This window comes from Podarcis liolepis (genome assembly GCF_965112155.1).
Source record: "Podarcis liolepis genome assembly, chromosome: 16".
NCBI lineage: Eukaryota > Metazoa > Chordata > Lepidosauria > Squamata > Lacertidae > Podarcis > Podarcis liolepis.
The window spans coordinates 41,284,987-41,302,516 of NC_139567.1; the positions used below are offsets into that span (position 1 = coordinate 41,284,987).

The 17,530-nt window shown below is 49.3% G+C and overlaps 1 protein-coding gene and 1 long non-coding RNA gene across 6 annotated transcripts in view; one reads left to right on the plus strand and one right to left on the minus strand.

The window, feature by feature from the left end:
- TEX14 (testis expressed 14, intercellular bridge forming factor) overlaps positions 1–17,530 on the plus strand; it is a 57,563-nt gene that overhangs the window by 30,600 nt on the left and 9,433 nt on the right. For 4 of the 5 annotated variants that reach the window (XM_083479740.1, XM_083479741.1, XM_083479738.1 and 1 more), the window contains exons 15-24: positions 1,183–1,286; positions 2,583–2,665; positions 4,684–4,974; positions 6,095–6,195; positions 9,073–9,189; positions 10,748–10,871; positions 11,992–12,079; positions 13,257–13,319; positions 14,946–15,067; positions 16,154–16,347. In XM_083479740.1, coding sequence (XP_083335866.1) covers positions 1,183–1,286; positions 2,583–2,665; positions 4,684–4,974; positions 6,095–6,195; positions 9,073–9,189; positions 10,748–10,871; positions 11,992–12,079; positions 13,257–13,319; positions 14,946–15,067; positions 16,154–16,347 — 1,287 coding nt within the window. The remainder of the gene's footprint in view (positions 1–1,182; positions 1,287–2,582; positions 2,666–4,683; positions 4,975–6,094; positions 6,196–9,072; positions 9,190–10,747; positions 10,872–11,991; positions 12,080–13,256; positions 13,320–14,945; positions 15,068–16,153; positions 16,348–17,530) is intronic. The other variant, XM_083479742.1, reaches the window with a different exon arrangement.
- Positions 13,250–14,595, minus strand: LOC310695562. Its single transcript, XR_014520166.1, has 2 exons — positions 14,144–14,595; positions 13,250–13,429 (listed from the first exon to the last, which is right to left on the minus strand). It is a non-coding gene; the product is annotated as an uncharacterized lncRNA (long non-coding RNA).

The window sequence follows — 17,530 nt, forward strand, 5'->3', positions numbered from 1 at the left end:
AGTGATAAAGCATGTGCTTTGCATGCAGGGGGTTCCAGGAGCAATCTCAGGTGTCCTCAGTTGGGCCTCCTGCCTGGAGAGTCAGTGTAGACCATGGGTAGGCAAACTAAGGCCCGGGGGCCAAATCCGGCCCAATCGCCTTCTAAATCCGGCCCGTGGACAGTCTGGGAATCAGCATGTTTTTACGTTAGTGGAATGTGTCCTTTTACTTAAAATGCATCTCTGGGTTATTTGTGGGGCCTGCCTGGTGTTTTTACATGAGTAGGATGTGTGCTTTTATTTAAAATGCATCTCTGGGTTATTTGTGGGGCATAGGAATTCGTTCATTCCCCCCCCCCCATATAGTCCAGCCCCCCACAAGGTCTGAGGGACAGTGGACTGGCCCCCTGCTGGAAAAGTTTGCTGACCCCTGGTGTAGACAGTACTAAGCTAGTAACAAGGCAGATTTCCTTGTTCATAGATTCATAGAACTGTGGACTTGGAAGGGACCCTGAGGATCCTCCAGTCTGACCCCCTGCAGCAGTGCTGGATTAAACCCTGCGGAGGCCCCTAGGCAGTCTAAATTGGGGGTGGGGGGGCTGGCTTGCAAATTATCTCCCAATACACTTTTTTATTTTACCAACCAACAATTTTTAAAAACCAATTACATTACACAAAACAAAACAGTATTGATTTTGATCCGTTGTTGAGGCCCCTAAAAGGCATGGGGCCTATAAGCCGGTGCTTACTCTGCCTATTTGGTAATTCGGCTCTGTCATAGGCAGCTGTCCCATACGGGGATCAAACCTGCAACTTTGGTGTTATCAGCACCACACTCTGACCAACTGAGCTATCGGTGCAGATTGTGACTTGCTGGAAGGACATTTGCTAGGCACTGATATTGGCCATGGAGTTAGGAGGAGGGTTGTGTGGCCTCAGCCCCGGGAGCTGAATATGGCCCCCCAGGCCTCTCTGTCTGTCCCTTGGGACGTTCCCAAGGCCACACCCCCTCAGGCCACTGTAGGGCATACTCTCAATTCTCATTAAAAGCTATTGGCAAATACCCACCCCTTCCTCACGTTTGGGAAATTAAGCAGTCAGCCGCTAAATATACAGCCTGTCTTGCCCCCTGGTTAACTGCATAACTCATAAATGCCTGCCTGAATCCCCACTCAGTTATGATTGACTGGAGTGATTTTTCAGCTTTTTCACCCAGGCGTCACCATCCGGAGGAAGAGGAACATGAGCCCGCAGTTGTGGAGAGGGAACCTCTCTGCAGTGGACGATGGGAACAGATTTTCAGATGGGTGAGTGCTGCTGCTCCCCGGCCACACTGCCTCCAATCCTGTAGATGACTGTGATGAATTTGGTATATTGCCCACCCTAAGGTCCCAGGGCGGGTCTCAGCAATTTAAAATGCAACGTTAAAAACCGTTCAAAACAAAATGCGATCACAAGAATGCCTAAGAATATGCACCTCAGGAGTTGGAAGCCCTGGGTAAGCCTCAGCCTTTGGCAGAATCTGTTTAGTGAAATATGCCAGGCATGCCTCCGTGGGGAGGGAAGGGGTTCCACAGCTTGGGAGCCGCCACAAATAGTGCCTTCTCCCAGCCCCCTCCCCAGATTACCAAGAGCCCCCTCTGCTGAACTTAACATCTGAAAAGCTCTGTAAGGAAAGAGGCAGGCTTTCAGATATTTGGGGTGTAAGTCATTTAGGCTTTAAGCACTGACGTGGGCACCTTGATCCGGGCCTGGAAATGAACTGGCGACTGACGCAGCTCCTCTAAAGCAGTGCTTATGTGAGATCTAATCAGAACCGCAGCCAGTAATTCGGCTGCTTCATTTTGGACCGATGGAAGTTTCCAAGTTGTCTTCAAGGACAGCCCTGCATAGAGTGCATTGCAGTGTCATCCGACTATCCCAGCTCAACTCAAAAAAATCCATGCTAGGGCGATACCTTCAGTAGCCCAACAAAAGCATCACGATAACTCTTTGTCAGGCTGTATGTTAAACAGAGCGAGTGCGTGTGGTGGGGGAGAGAAGAGGTAATATTTTGGGAGGCTGATTTTGAACCCATGGAGTCTGTATCTGTTCACAGTCAGCTTGCAATCAGGCTTTGTGTTTCCAATACGCCTTTTTGCTGTTACAAGGCAAGGAGGGGTATAAATTTAATAAATGGTGATAATATAGGAACATTATTATTATTATTATTAAACTTAAATTTGTATACCATCCTATACTCGCAGGGTATAAATATACTCACAGGATAAAATCATGATATAAAAACACAGAATACATAATCAAAATAAAAATAAGAACAAGAACAACTCAATAACCCCCCTGTCCTCACTCCACCAAAACACATTTTAAAAGGGCCTTGAATATCAGTCAACCAGAGGCTTGAACATTTTTCCCTGGAGCCTAAAGGTGTTTAATGAAGGCACCAGGCGAGTTTCCCTGGAGAGAGCATTCCACAAATGGGGAGGCACCACAGAAAAAGCCCTGTTCTCGTGTTGCCGCCCTCTGGACCTCTCATGGAGGAGGCACACGAAGAAGGGCCTCAGAAGATGATCTCCACCCATATTCCAATGTGTTTCTTGCAGGTTCGTCTCAAAATCAACACCTGAAATTTATGACGATAGTGTGAGGAGGGAGGAGAGGAGGATGGCACAGTCTGAATGGACAAGTGAGTATTGTGTTTTATTTCATTGGAGTCATGCAATCCATAGGTCTCCTGGGAAGCATCAAGCCCATGGGTTGAATGTGGCCCCCGTGCCACTCAGCCTGGCTCTCGGGGCTGTTTCCAGGCCACGTCCTTCTCCCCAGGCAACATCCCTTTGCTGTCCTCTGCAAGTGCTTTTGCCTGGCTTGAATACATCCTCTTGAAGAATGAAAATGTTTACCCTTCCCTGTTGAACTTCCAACACCTACTGAATTATTATTTTTTTCATTCCAGCAGGCATTTCAACTGAAGTCTGATTTTATGGTTTTGGTCTATTTTTTTAAAAAAACTTTTCTGTACACTACATGGAGATTTTGTAGTTAAGTGGTATATAAATTGTTTAAATAAAAAGAAATAGAGGGTGGAAAGACGTGTGTGTGTAAAATCCTCTACCTTTTGTGTAGCTGGTATGTAGCATCCTGTACAAATGTAAAAGTCATGTCCATTGTTTCACCCACTTCTTGCTTCTGGCTCCACCCACCACTGGCCTGCAGATCCTCCAGAAGGTTGTCTGCGAGGAAATGCATCCACCAGGCTGGAAAAGGTTCTTTCAGGACCAGTATATATCCTGTATCTTGTCCCAGTCATGGCATTGCGGGCAACCCTGTCGGGTAGGTGAGGCTGAGCAACAGTGACTGCCTGCGGCACCACCTAGCGAGAGGGGATTTGAATTCCAAGGGCAACATTGCTTGCTGTGGTGGTGTTTTTCAGACTGACTGCTTCCTAGGATCCTCTTTGGATCAACAGTGATCTTTGGGCTTTAATCGCTTCTTGGTGACAGACAAGGTGGTTGTCTGTCAAGGCTGCCTGGGCTGGATGGAGGCCAGGACCATGGACAGTAACAGACAATACATTCAGGAGTGATAGATTCAGGACCACGGACAGCAACTCTGTTGTTGAGTGTTGCTTCAGCACCGGCTTAGTGCAAGTGCCAGAGTCTAGCTGGGAGGAACAAGGCTGAAGGCCCACTTTCTGGGTGCTTACAGCATGCCCACACCCACCCAAGGACCAGTGTAGTTAATGTCTAGTTATGTCCCCAAGTGCATTTTACAATCAGAAGGTGAGGTGGTGCTTGCCAGAAACCACCACCCTGGGTGACTTTGGAGGTATGAATGCATTTCAAGGAGTCCTGATGAGATCTCTTTCCTTTTCTGTTGTCGCATTGGCCACTGGGTGGCAGCATCAAACAAAGAACGGGATAATAAAGCCAAGAACCAGAACATAACTCTGGCGGGGGTGGGTGGGGGGAGAGCTTCCTTCACCCCTGGATATTAAGCGCTTCCCTTCCTCCCCCCCATAATTCGAAGCAGTGCTCTCCTGCTTGCTGCACTTAGGGACACAAAATCCTTTTCTCTCCTCCTGAGCCGGTAGTAAGCCTCAGTGGGAGGAACACATCAGCAGGAGAGAAACCAAGAGTAGGAAGAGCACTTTAAATCACTCTCCACGGGGCATATCTAGTCATAGTCATAATCTGGTTCATTTGTCAATCTGCACTTTCTGCAAGTACATTGTGTGCTGAAAGCTGTTCGTGGAAAGCAGACCATTAAAAATAATTCATAGCACAATAGCTTTAAAACATAATAACGCTGCAATTTATTTAGCAAAATTTATAGAGATTTTTATTTTTTGACTTAACTGTTCTATAAACAGTTTACATGACCTTGACGTTTCAACCATTAGCAGTTCATTTTAAAGCAAGAGCGTTGAAGACTATCTCCTCTCCCTGCAAATGAGGCTGAGATTCTCCAACTCACCCCCCCTCTCCCAGCCAACCCACCACCCCCATTCCAAGACATGTCAAAAGACACAAGCATCTTTTATCTTGGAGACAAGAGCCTGCCCCATCTTGCTGATCATTTGAGCCTAGGGCACCGGTGTGTGCCAAACGTATGCTCTACAGTTCCCCTTATCTCCTCCTACAAAGTCCTTCTGAAAATGGAAAAAGCAAATCACAGTGGGCTCCCCCGCCTTGTCCTCCCCAGCGGAAGTGAAACAGATGGCGAGGCAAGCGGCTTCCGGGCAGCTTGGCCTTCCGCCCCAGTATCGTCTTGGTGAATGGACATCGGAGAGCGATGGGGAGAGCATCAAGGATGCCTTCTGGAGCACCAGCAGCAAGGAGAGACTCCGGTTCCACCAGTGGAACACCGAGGAGGGGAGGCTGCGGGCTGACAGCGGAATCGGAGACCACTGTTTGCCCTGTGACCACAGCGGAGAAAATGCCCCGGAAGTTGCGTTGAAAAGATTTGTGGTACCCGAGAGCCAAAGGACAGACGGTAGGGCTGAGCAAAAAGGCTCCTTCCCTGCAGTTAACCATCCTGTTCAGAGCTACTGATTTGGAGCAGGTGGGGTGGGATATTTCAGCAATTTTTCAGAGGCTTATGTGCATGTCAAAATTATTCCAAATGTTTTGTAGAGATACTGTTGGTGACCCCTGCTTTTTAAACCAAATATTAGCTCTGATGCTTACAGTGCTATTTTGGAGTGAAGGAGAAGAAGGGAAATGACAGCTGACCTCTCTCTCTCTCTCACCCACCCACCCACCTACCCACCCAAATAGCAGAGCTAACAAATACTTTTTGAAGAATTTTGGGGGGCCCTTCCCCACAATTGCCTTTACTTTCTATGAGCCCCCCCCCTGGATTTCCCCTCACCTAATTTCAAGCAAATGGCCTTGCTTTTGTCTAAACCTTTGACAGAACTTAAAACTGGATGTCCTAGATTTATATTTGTTACACTTATAAACCTGTCTGCTTCTTCCAGAGACTGCAAGCAATCTTACCTGTGGTTTTCAATCCAGGCAGCTTTTAAGTGGCAGGACCTAGTTAGCTTCAGCGGCAGAACTCCTTCAGGAGTTTTCTCTGGGCAATGTGTGTGCTAATTGCACCACGCTGAAGTTTATTGAAGCGCCTTTTTATGCTGCTGTTTCTCCAGCTGCCAGCAGGCGGTGCAGTTGCTTTACACAGTGGCTCCAAGCCACTCCCTGGCCACTTTCTCTCCCCAGCCATGTATAATCTTATGCACCTCTTATCACGTCCCCCTTTGTTCTCCTTTCTTTCCTAAAACTAAAAAGCCCTAAATGTTGTAACCTTTCAAAACTTCAAAATAAGTGAATTATTAGGCACCCTTACAAAGCAAATGATTTACTGGGGATTTTTTTTTTGCCCGCCCTGTAAAGACTGATGTTCTTGTCTTTATGGAATAGACATTTAATTGCCATTATCTTCACGGGGCCCCGACAGCTCCTATTGCTGTTAGCTGATTTATTCACTTTTATATTCTGTAAGCTGGCCAAGCCATTCCAGGGACGCCATTAATTCTTTGCATGCTAATTTCGCCCCACTCTCCATTTTTTTATTTTCTTGCTTTTCACGTGGAGTTATAATTTATTATTAGGCAGAGGCATCCAATTCCCAGCAAATGAGGTGCTAACGGAGTGTGGCCTGGCCTCTCGAAAGAGCGCTTCGCTTTCTGTCACCGCCGAGGACCTTTGCCGGGTAGGCACTTTAACCCTCTGCGATGTCTGGTTCCCCCCCCCCATCCCAAATGGAAAGATCTGTATTGCTATTTAATAAATTGATTAGCTGCCATATGATGAAGCCTATAGGCCAGGAGCAGTTGCACGTTAAGCTGAAGAAGCATCCCGTGGGTGGGCGGGCCTTGGCTCAGTGGAAGAGCATCTGCCAGGCGTGCAGAAGGTCCCATGTTGAATCCCCAGTCCGCCTCTCCAGGCAGGGCTAGGGATGTCCTCCGCCTGAATCCCCAGAGAGCTGCTGCCAGTCAGCATAGAGAACACTGGTCCAGATTGAGCAATGGTAGGGCCGGGAAAGAGTTCCCAGAGAGCAGCTGCCAGTCAGGGTAGGCCAGAGATGGGGAACCTGCAGCCTCCAAAGTTGTTGGATTACACCTCCCATAACCTCTGAACATGCTAGTGCAGGGGCTGATGGGAGTTGTAGTCCAGCAGTGTCCAGAGGGCACCGCCTTAACTACTCTTGCTGCTCTGGTTTAAAAACAGCCAGTGGATAATGGTAATCCTGGCAGAAAGTCGGGTCGGAGAGTCCCAGTACCCTGGGAGTTGCAGGAATGCTGTACAGTGGTACCTCGGGTTAAGAACTTCATTCGTTCCGGAGGTCCGTTCTTAACCTGAAACTGTTCTTAACCTGAGGTACCACTTTAGCTAATGGGGCCTCCTGCTGCTGCTGTGCAATTTCTGTTCTCATCCTGAAGCAAAGTTCTTAACCCGAGGTACTATTTCTGGGTTAGCAGAGTCTGTAACCTGAAGCGTCTGTAACCTGAAGCATCTGTAACCCGAGGTACCACTGTATAAGGTTACCTAGGCACACAGAGTGGTGAGTTTTGGAGGGTCCGGATGTCCCCCTATTCTTGGGGTGGGTGGGACTTCCTCCTGGAAAGCCTGCCATTGGCCAGGCCACTGGAGAGCCCTCCTCACAGCAGAAGCTGTTCTGCAGAGGCCAGGCAAGGGAGACTGGGACGTGGGCCCTCAGCAAGTGCCTGCCTGACCGTGCTGGCTTTCGGTCACCGTCCCTACCTGAAGGTTAGGATTGAACATTGGCAAAGAGAGCTTGGTAATGGAAGCGCTCCCCCTGCTTCTCCGCCCAGACAGTTACTTTGAAGGGTTCCCCTGACCCCTCTTAGGAATTTCCCTCAAGCTCTCCTTGTTACGTCCTGGCGGGAAGCCAGCTACAGTCCTCTCGGCTATCTGTCTGCATTAACAATTTGTCAGATAAAAGCTTGAAGTGCTTGGGCTGTGGGAACGGAAGATTGGGGGAGCTGTAGATGTACATCAGTGGTGGGGAAACGTTTTAGGTCGGAGGGCCACATTCTCTTGGGGGCAACCTTCCAGGGGCCGCATCCCAGTGGCGGGTGGGTCCAAACACTGAGGGAATGCAGATGTCTGTGTTTTGCAGTGCTTTTAATCTAATCCTGAAATCTAATACAATCAAAGGCAGTATGAAAAGCCAGCGCGCTGTATTGGTTAGAGTGTTGGACCAGGACCCGGGAGAGCAAGGTTCGAATCCCCGCTCAGCCATGAAACTCCCTGGCTGTGACCTTGGAGTCAGTCACCATCTCTTAGCCTCACCTACCTCACAGGGTTGTTGTGAGGATGTAATGGGGAGGACGAGAACCATTTTAGCCACGTTGAGATCCATGGAAGAAAAAAGGTGGTACAGTGGTGCCCCGCAAGACGAACGCCTCGCAAGACGGAAAACCCGCTAGACGAAAGGGTTTTCCGATTTGGAGGCGCTTCGCAAAACGAATTTCCCTATGGGCTTCCTTCGCAAGACGAAAGCCCATAGGGAAATCTCCGGGACAGCAGGGAAGCGCAGTGTGTCTTCCCCACTGTCCTCGGACCTCCTCCAAAGGCTGGCGGTAGGGCGGAGAGCCCTCCTCCCGCCGCCAGCCTTCGGAAGGATGCTCCGAAGGCTGGCTGCGGGAGGAGGGCTCTCCGCCCCACCGCCAGCCTTCGGAAGGCTGCTCCGAAGGCTGGCGGTGGGGCGGAGAGACCTTCTCCCCGCGCCAGCCTTCGGATGGCTGTCCTGAAGATTTGCGGTGGGAGGAGGGTTTTCCTTCCCACCACCAACATTCAGAATGCTGTTCTGAATGTTGGCGGTGGGGAGGAAAAACCCTCCTCCCACCGCAAGCCCCGGGAACAGAGGAGAAGCGCTGCGCCCCTTCCCCTCTGTTCCCGTACCTGTCCTGAAGGCTTGCGGGTGGGGAGAAAAGCCCTTCTCCGCACCGCCAGCCTGGCAAGCGGTTTCCATAGGAACGCATTAATTGATTTTCAATGCATTCCTATGGGAAACCGTGCTTCGCAAGACGAAAAACTCGCAAGAAGAAAAAACTTGCGGAACGAATTAATTTCGTCTTGCGAGGCACCACTGTATATAAATGTCATTGATAATAATAATCAGGGCTTTTTTCCAGCCGAAACTCACAGGAACTCAGTTCTGGCACCTCTCAGGTGGGTGCCACTGCCATTCCAAGAGAATGAGGGAGGTGTTCCTAGTGAGTTCCGGCAACTCTTTTTCTAGAAAAGTAGCACTACTGATGATGATGATGATGATGATGATGATAGTGAAATGTTGTAAATACAAATAGCTGTATCCCTTTATCAGTGGGACTATAGGAAGCTGCCTTACGCAGAGTCAGACCACTGGCCCATTTATCTGATTGGCAGCAGCGGCTCTCTTGGGTTTCAGACAGGGAGTCTCTCCCAGCCCTACATGCAGAGGCTGGGATTCGAACCTGGTGCCTTCCATGTGCACAGCAGATTCAATAGCCACTGAACCACAGCCCCTTTCCCAGATGGTAGGTTTCTAATCTTCATGTTTTCCTTCTTTTTTTACGGGCAGTTGGAGGAACTGGGCCCCTCCCTGTCTCCCTCCCTTGATGTATCAGAAGAGTTCTTCACTCCTGACGCAGAGTTCTTCAACTGCTTTTCAGTTCCTCCTGAGAATACAGAACCGGAGGTAAGAGGAAGGGAGGCATCACGTGGGAATGTCTGCCTGCAGAGCCCTGGGCTTCCTGGTCACAAAACCCTGGAGCTGAAGGGTTGTTGCTAGTGGTGGCCTTGTTGCCCAGTGCTCCTTAAGCCTTCTGATGGGGTGGGTTGGCAGTTCCCGCACCTGAAAAGGTCCATCTACTCCTGCCTCCTCATGGCAGCCAACCATATCAGGTTTGGTTGCGCGCTGCCATCGTTGATGGCAAGCAAAGTCAAGAGCGGGGGGGGGGCAATGTGGTGTCAATGAACACAAGAGCCATGTGGGGGTGGATCAGGCCAAGGCCTACCTAGCCCAGCACCCTGTTCTCACAGTGGCCAAACAGATGCCCCCATGGGAAATGCATAAGCTGCGCATGAGAGCAAGAGCACTCGGCCCACCAGCCATTCCCAGAAACTGGCATTCAGAGGCATATTGCCTCTGACAGCGGAGGTGGAGCAAAGCCCTTGTGGATGTGTCTAATTTTAAAGCCTTCCAACTTGGGGGAAGCCTTCCGTAGTTTAACCATGAACTGTGTGACGAAGTCCTTTGCTTTGTCCTTGATTCTCCCAACATTGCATCTTTACTGAATGTCCCCAAAGTATGAGAGCAAGGAAGAGAAAGATATCCTTATCAACTTACCCTGCACTGTGCATCACCCTTTACTAAACACCAGGGACAACTTTCTGACAGGAAGAGCTGTTCGACCGTGGAACGGACTCCCTCGTGAGGTTGTGGACTCTCCTTCCTTGGAGGCTTTTAAGGAGAGGTTGAATGGCCTGCTTGTCATGGATGCTTTAGTTGAGATTCCTGCATCGCAGGGGGTTGGAGCAGACGGCCTCTGGGGTCCTACCCCACTCTAGGGTACTATGATGTGTCTCAGTTAAAGACAGAGCTGGAGAGTCTGTGGCCTTTCTGGCACTGTTGGGCTCTCAAACCCCCGCCAGCTCTAGCCAACCTGGCCAGAAGATCAGGGAAGGTGATGGGAGCTTCAGACCTGCTTTTAAGAACCACCCTGCTGGATCAGCCAAAGGGAGCCAAATGTCCTGCCCAGGAGCAGAATTGGCACTCCCCACTTGTGATTCCCAGAAGCTCTTGAAATTCAGAGGCATTTACTGCCTCCAACAGTGGAGGCAGAACAGAGATGTTGTTGGTAGTAGCCACTGAGAATCCTTTCCACTGAGGAAGAAATTAATCTGACATGAAAAGGTACAGAAATGAGCAATTAAAGCAATTAGTCGTTTCCAGCTGGGCATCCTTAGGAACATCAGAAGAGACCTGCAAGCTGGATCAGGCCAAAGGGGGACCCACCTGGTCCAGCTTCCTGCTCTCACAGTAGCAAACAGGATCTGTGCTCAACTGCAACACTCTTTCCACTGATGTCCTGAGGCAGACTCTCTCTGACACCTTTCCTAGTGTTCAACTCTGGATCTCCCAAGTGGTTTTTGTTGGGCCAGCTCCTTAATTCCCAGCCGTTTAGAGACTTGGCTCTCTGTTTCCAAGCTTCCCCTTTAGAAACCAAATCTTTCCTTGTTGTTGTTCTCTTCAGAACTCAACTGCTGTTGAAGAAGAAGACCTGGAAATCACCCAAGATATTTGCAGTCAGGAAGATGACTTGGAGACAATCCAAGAAATCTGTGGGAGGAAAGAATGCCCCACAGACGCAGAGCAACGTAAGTTGATTTTTACTACTTTTTTATTTTTACAAGTTTGTAGTGTGTCTTTGCCATCTGTCAGCATGGCTGTCTTTTTCTTCTTCTTAAAGCAGGGATGGGGAACCTTTTTGATCCTTTGCAAATATTTTTGGGACGCCATCTCCCCATAGCCCCCAGATGCAGCACCAACAATGGTCAGGGGTGGCAGGGGTTGCTATCCAGGGGCACCGATTCCCCACCTCCCCAGCTCTCAAGCTTCGGAAGGGGAAAGGTCTGCATAATATTCCTTGCACGCAGGTTCTTAGAAACACAAGATTGCACCCGAGTCCAGCATCTCGTTCTCACTCTGCCCAGCCAGATACCTCCGGGGAAGCAGGCAAGCCAGACCTAGGCGCAGTGGCAATTCTCTGCACCTGCGGTTTCCAGCAACTGGTGTCCGGAAGCATTGCTGCCTCTGACCGTTGAGGCAGAGCCCAGCCATCATGGCTGGTGGCCCTTGATAGCCTCCTCCCTCCTTTGGGAGCGAGTACCAGAGCTGGAACTCTGCGCTGCATGTAGAAGTCTTTTCTTTTATCAGTCCTGTTTTATCAGGCAGGATTATGTTTGAGGTGCTTTGATCTCTCTCGCACATACGTACACACTGAGAAGCCTAAGCGAGCCGGGAGCGGGGAGCGCTGTCTTCTGTATTCCGCCGGGCTTCTTACCCCTGTAGCGCCACGGTTAGAAAATCTTATTATCTCTATCAACATCCATGACAACCCATTGCTGATTCAGCAACCCTGTGCATTTGACTTACAAGAGCCGGCTGGGGGATTGAATTAGATCCCCCCCCCCACATTTTCCACCCTGGAAGGGGGGGCGGGTAGCTTCGTACATCTGCTCCAACATTGGGATGCTATTCACTGAGGATCTGTAAATATTTCAGCACCCCCAGGAGCTCAGGATGTGTTCATTAAAAGGAGCGGAGAGGAAAAGAAAGATCTCTTTAAAAACACATTTATCTTTGCCAACTGCTGAAAGCCATGATTTCCTGTTCAGTAGCTTATGTAGTTCTCTCTCCCCCCCCCTCCAGCACCCTTCCCCCCCTTGCAACCCCCGCACCGCCCCCAAACGAGCACATTTTGTTATTTGTGTTTAGGAGGAGAACTATTTCCCCACTGCGGCGCAGAGGCGAAACATCTCCCTAGCAAGGCGCCAGGGGAGGATTTGTTTACACCTGCAGCCAGGTAGGAAGCGTCCGTCTGCCGGGCTGCCACTTCAGACATAAATTAGGTTGTGTGCTTTTTTGTTATTAATCCCACCAGCTCGGTGCCCCAAGCGAGTTGCCAGGTGTGCATGTTATGTAAATGGAGATCTCTGTGCGCTCCCTAGCAAGCGAAAACATTTGCAATCATCTTTATAAGCCCCCGACAAAACTTAGCTTTTTACGCTGTTGTTGCCACTTCTCGGATTTTGCCTAATGAAGGAGTTGCAATTAGAGGGAGGGGGGGTGGAGAGGGAGAAAGCTGAGCATAGTAATTAACACATGCCTCCACTAAAACAGCATAAGCTCGAAGAAGCTGAAGCCTGGATCCAGTGGACCGTGGGTTTGTTTCTCCAAGTTTTTATTTCTAATTTTAGGTGCAGGTGCACTGTGGAAACTACTGGACGTGTTGTGTAATTAAATTCTTAGGCAAATAAATGTTTCCTGCCACCATGAGATCTAGAAGTATGAGGAGCTTTACTTTCTTTAATGCCAGTCTGCTCTTACTACATTTTATCCCACTCCCCGGACCCAAACACCATGTCCTTTCTTTTTACCCACTTCATATCATAGCATTGTGGTGTTGGCAGGGACCCCCAAAGGACATCTAGTCCAGCTTCCTGCAATCCAGGAATCGCAGCTTGAATATTGTGCAATAATTGCTTTCCGAAGACCTGTCACCTCTTTGCACAAAGTCCACTTAAGTTGAGTTAAGTTTGTCAAGCGTTAGTTCCAATTGGTTTGCCAGAGGTTATACGATGTTGCATTGGAGCTGGTGTTTATCCTGCCCTTCCCAATGCACTTTCTGCTTTTATCACAGAAATTCCAGGTGTCCCCCCTCCCCGCCTCCCGGAAGTGGGTTTGTAGCACAAGAGGACCAGATCTACTTTCTTTGTTCAGCCTTAATCTGCTAGCATTCGATTGAACCCTACCTGGAAAATAGCAGTGATCTGGAAGTCTCTCTAATAACCTTCCTGTAAACTTAGCACGGTCAAATCAGGTTGAACACTGAGGAAGAAGAGGTTGCATGGAAGCAACTTTGGTTTACTCCGGAAAATTCCTTTGCAATACACACACACACACATATGAAAATCTCTCTTTTATGTCACTCCAAGAGAATCTGTTAACGCCCCGTATACCTATTCCCCCCCCCCCCCCAGCACCGGAACTATGCAGTTTGTGAGGCCCAGCAAGGTGCCAGGAGAGTTCAAAGAGAAAGAAGTGTAAGTGCTTGACGTCGCTGGGTTGTTGTTGTTGTTTTTGGCTTTTCAAAAATATTTATTGGTGCAAATACATGCCACTCAGAATCTGAGCTTCTGGAAGAAACCACTTGCTCTTGCGTGTCTTGTATCTTTCCTTGAATTTCACTTTGGCCTCTCGCTGGGCTTTATACTTCAGCACAGGGTCCCTAAAGACACCCTTGTTGACGACGGTTTTGTCAAGGGGAACATCAGTGGAATAGCTGGTAGGAATCGAGTGGTTGTAATTGTAGACTTTTACAAAGGACTTGGATCTTGGAATGCATGGCAATCTTTTTCTTGCCGTGTGTGTGTGTGTGTGCGCGTGTGTGTGTGTGGCCATCACTCACTCTCTCTCTCTCTCTCACACACACACACAAACACACAGACACGAATCTGGGTGTGTGCATGTGACACACTATGCGAAAATCACTACGTGGGAAAAACCGTGAAGCCAGCCAATGCCTCTGCATAGCTGCATCCTTATTTCAGACATTGCGATATATCGGTATATCACAATGTTTAGCTAGCTGGTGGCATATCACAATATTGAAAACCAGATATTTCGCAGCCCTAGGGCAACTTTCCTCCCTGGGCGAGTAACGGTGTGAAGTGAGAAGGGATGGTTTTCACTGGGAGTCTGTGGCAGAGGACAAGGATTAGGAGCAGAGGCAGTTGCCTCATACCGAGTTAGGCCATTGGTCTGTCTAGCTCAGTATTGCCCACACTGACCAGCAGCACCGCCCCAAGGTTTCTGTCAGGCTTTGGAGGCTCGGCTTCTTCCCCGCTTGGCCGTAGATAAGCAGTACAAAGAGAAAGCAGTCTCTTACCAGCAACAGAAATGTTTAATGAGTGCAGCGAAAGAACAAGCGTCCGTTCTCGGAGTGCACTTCCCTCTAGTCACTTCCGTCCTCCCGTCTCCTAGCCACCTGATTTCTCAACCACTGAGCCTCTTGCGAAGCCACCTTATCTAACCTCCTAGCCTTGGGACTGAGAGGCTGCACATCTTCCGGTGAGAGAGAGCCTGCTATCTCACTCTCTTCCCTTTCTTCTCCTTGCTGTTCACCTCCCAGTTCTGCCCAGCTATTATCTTCCAAACTGCGACCCTCGGCAAACCGTTGTTCCAAATCAACACTACTCCACTGCTCCTGTGGAGTTTCAGGATCCTGGCCATGAGCAGGGGGAGGGGTAGGCTCCCACCATTCCTCATCAGAGTTGTACTCCTCAGCCCGGTCTCTTGACAGTTTCAGACAGGAGACCTGGCAGATGCTCTACTATAGAACTACAGCTTATGCTGAGTCAGATCTTTAGTCCATCCAGCCTAGTACTGTCTGCACTGACTGGCAGCAGCTCTCCAGGGTTTCTGACTAGGGATGTTCCCAGCCCTGCCCAGAGACGCCGGGGATTGAACTTGGGACCTTCTGCTTGCAAAGCAGGTTCTCTGCCCCTGGCTCAGTACAAAGCAGCTTCTGGTTGTTCCTAAGACAATTCTTGGAAAGGCTGCACCTCTCGCAGGGCCCAAATTCTGGTCCCAGAGTTGGCATCTGATGACCTATTCATTCCCAGCATGGTTGTGGCAAATCATCTACCTCTTGCTTCTGCCTTGTTTAGGTCACTCATCGATATTCAGGACTTGTCCAGCATCATCTGCGAGGAGACACTGAAGGCAACGCCATACACAACTCCTAGAAACAGTCACTCGCCCATGGATGCCAGCACTCCGCTTAGCCCAGGTAACAGGTGAGGGATGGAGGAGGCGGGCCTTGGCTGTCAATCTCAGGCGCTAATCCCCAGCCCCTACACTGATTGAGAGGACTGCCATTGTGCTGCAAGAAACAGAATTCAGTAATCAAGAGCTTCTGTGAGCCTTGAAGCACTGGGCCTATACAGGAGGCTGCCTGGTGCATCTCTGCATGAGCTGTTCATATATATTAAACAGTATAGATATGGTCATAAAAAATGGATTGGCTGCTCTGGACAATCTGCCTCTGCAGGCTACTTTGCAGCAGCTGTGTCAGGAACATGTTCAGTTGCTTCTGCTGCTGAGACGCAGTGGAATTATTCGCTCTTGCAGTAATGGAGGGGGGAGGCTGTCTGTTGTTTCCCTGCATGAGTCACTGTTGTTGCCTCCCAGTGTTTCAGGTAAGGAGATGTAGCTGGAACATAGACTCCAGCAGGAACAGGAACTGGATTTCTCTGAATGCAACTGGACCTTGCTGTTGCGTGCTTTAAAAGCTAAACCTTTGGTGTGGGTGGGTGTGTTAAAGAGGGGAGTGGATATTTTATTTAGGTTGGGTGCCTTAGCCATCTGGAGTTCGGGAAGCCCTGATCCTGGGGTTCAGCGGTGCTGTTAAATCACTTAGATTAGGGGTGAGTTAAATGGCTTTAGAGGTTTCTTGCCACATTGTCCCCCTGGTTTTTTTCCATCATCCTGGGGTCAAAATTCTGCTGTCGGGAACACATTAGAAATGTTCCCATAGGAGTCAATAGAAAGTGCTGACTTGTTATGCTAACGTTGGCCTGACTGACCATTTCCTCAGAACAAATTATGTTCGGATAGCAGGACTTTGTGTACATGTCCCTAGAAAAACCTCTGAATTGTCCATGGCTGAAACATAAGCAACTGGACAAAAGTGCCCAGTTTTTGCCTCTGGCCGCACCCACCTCTGGCATTTGGCCCCTGAAAGGTTGCCCACGGGGGAATGCGGCCCTTGGGCTGAAGAAGGTGGCCTTTTGTGACTTTTTGCTGTGTGGCAAAAAAAGGGGGAGGTGTTCTTACAGGGCTCCCCCTCTCACTATGTTTTGCCACGGCTTTTCAGCACAGGCGCCGCCCAGGTTTTCCTCCACCATCACGAAGTACAAGGACTACTGCGTGACAATAGACACGACAGGCTGGGGGAGCCGGGAGGCCTCCCTGTTGGGATTCAGCACCTTTGCCACGGCCTGTGCCCAAGGGAAGATCGTAGAGTTGCCCCCCACCCTCCAGCAGCCATCGGACACAGTCTCCAAAACGGTGAGTTGAATTGTGGCCAGAACCGCAGGGCACGTGGACTTCCCTCCTCTCCAACACTTAAGAAGAACAAGTTGCAAGAGGGAAGTTGTTTGCAACCGCAGCTCAGCTTTTGAATGTGTGCTTCAGGGCTATGTCACTCAGCGGTGGAGCATGATGTGCTCTGCATGCACAGGGTCCCAAGTTCAGTCCTAGGCATCTGTGGGGGACTGGGAATCATCCTCTCCCCTGAAACCCTGGAGAGCCACGGCTGCCTGTCAGTGCAGGCAGCACTGAGCTAGGTCAGCTAGTGGTCTAGATCTGCACAAAGTGCAGTCAATAATGAATGCGGTCAACATAATTATATAGCTGCATGCCAGGCAGAAAAGTGTTTCTCCCTTATAACACTAGAACTTGTGGAGCCCCAATGAATGAGCTGAACGTTGGAAGATTCAGGACAGAGGAAAGAAAATCCTTCTTCACGCAGCGCGTAGTTAAACTGTGGAACTCCTTGCCACAGGAGGCAGGGATGGCCACCAACTTGGTTGGCTTTAAACGAGGATTAGACAAATTCATGGAGGAAGAGAGGGCTCTCTGGATGGCTGCTAGCCTGGATGGCTCTGCCCTGCCTCCATGGCTGGGGGCAGCGATGCTGCCGAATACCAGTTGCTGGAAGCCACAGGAGAGCAGAGGGCTCTCGTGCTTTGGTCCTGCTTGCGGATTTCTCATTAAAGGCTTTGGGTTAGCCACTGTGAGAGAAGGGGGCTGGATTAGGCAGGCCATTGCTGTTCTTATGAGGTTCCCTGAATGAGTATATAGAGAACAAAAAAGACCCAAAGTATGAAAATATGCTATGTTATCCTTGGATATAGCATGCGCATGCATATATATATATATTACACACACACCTCAATATGAGAAGAGAGAGAAAGAATTAACGGCACAGGTAGGAAAATAACTGTAACATATAATAGAAGACAAAACACGGGCTGCAGGTCTGCAGTCTTTGTGGAGAGTTTTGACAACAAACTCTTTCCTGGAATGTAGCCCATTTCTTCCCTCCATCAGTGGCTGAAGGAAGATTTTCAGCCAGAGCAGCTGCTTGCTTGTTGATGTGTCCTTCACTACAAACATAACCTAATATTATAGATCATATCCCCTTTTTTGCTTTTCAAAACGCACAAATAATGTACATTTCCTGAGGATG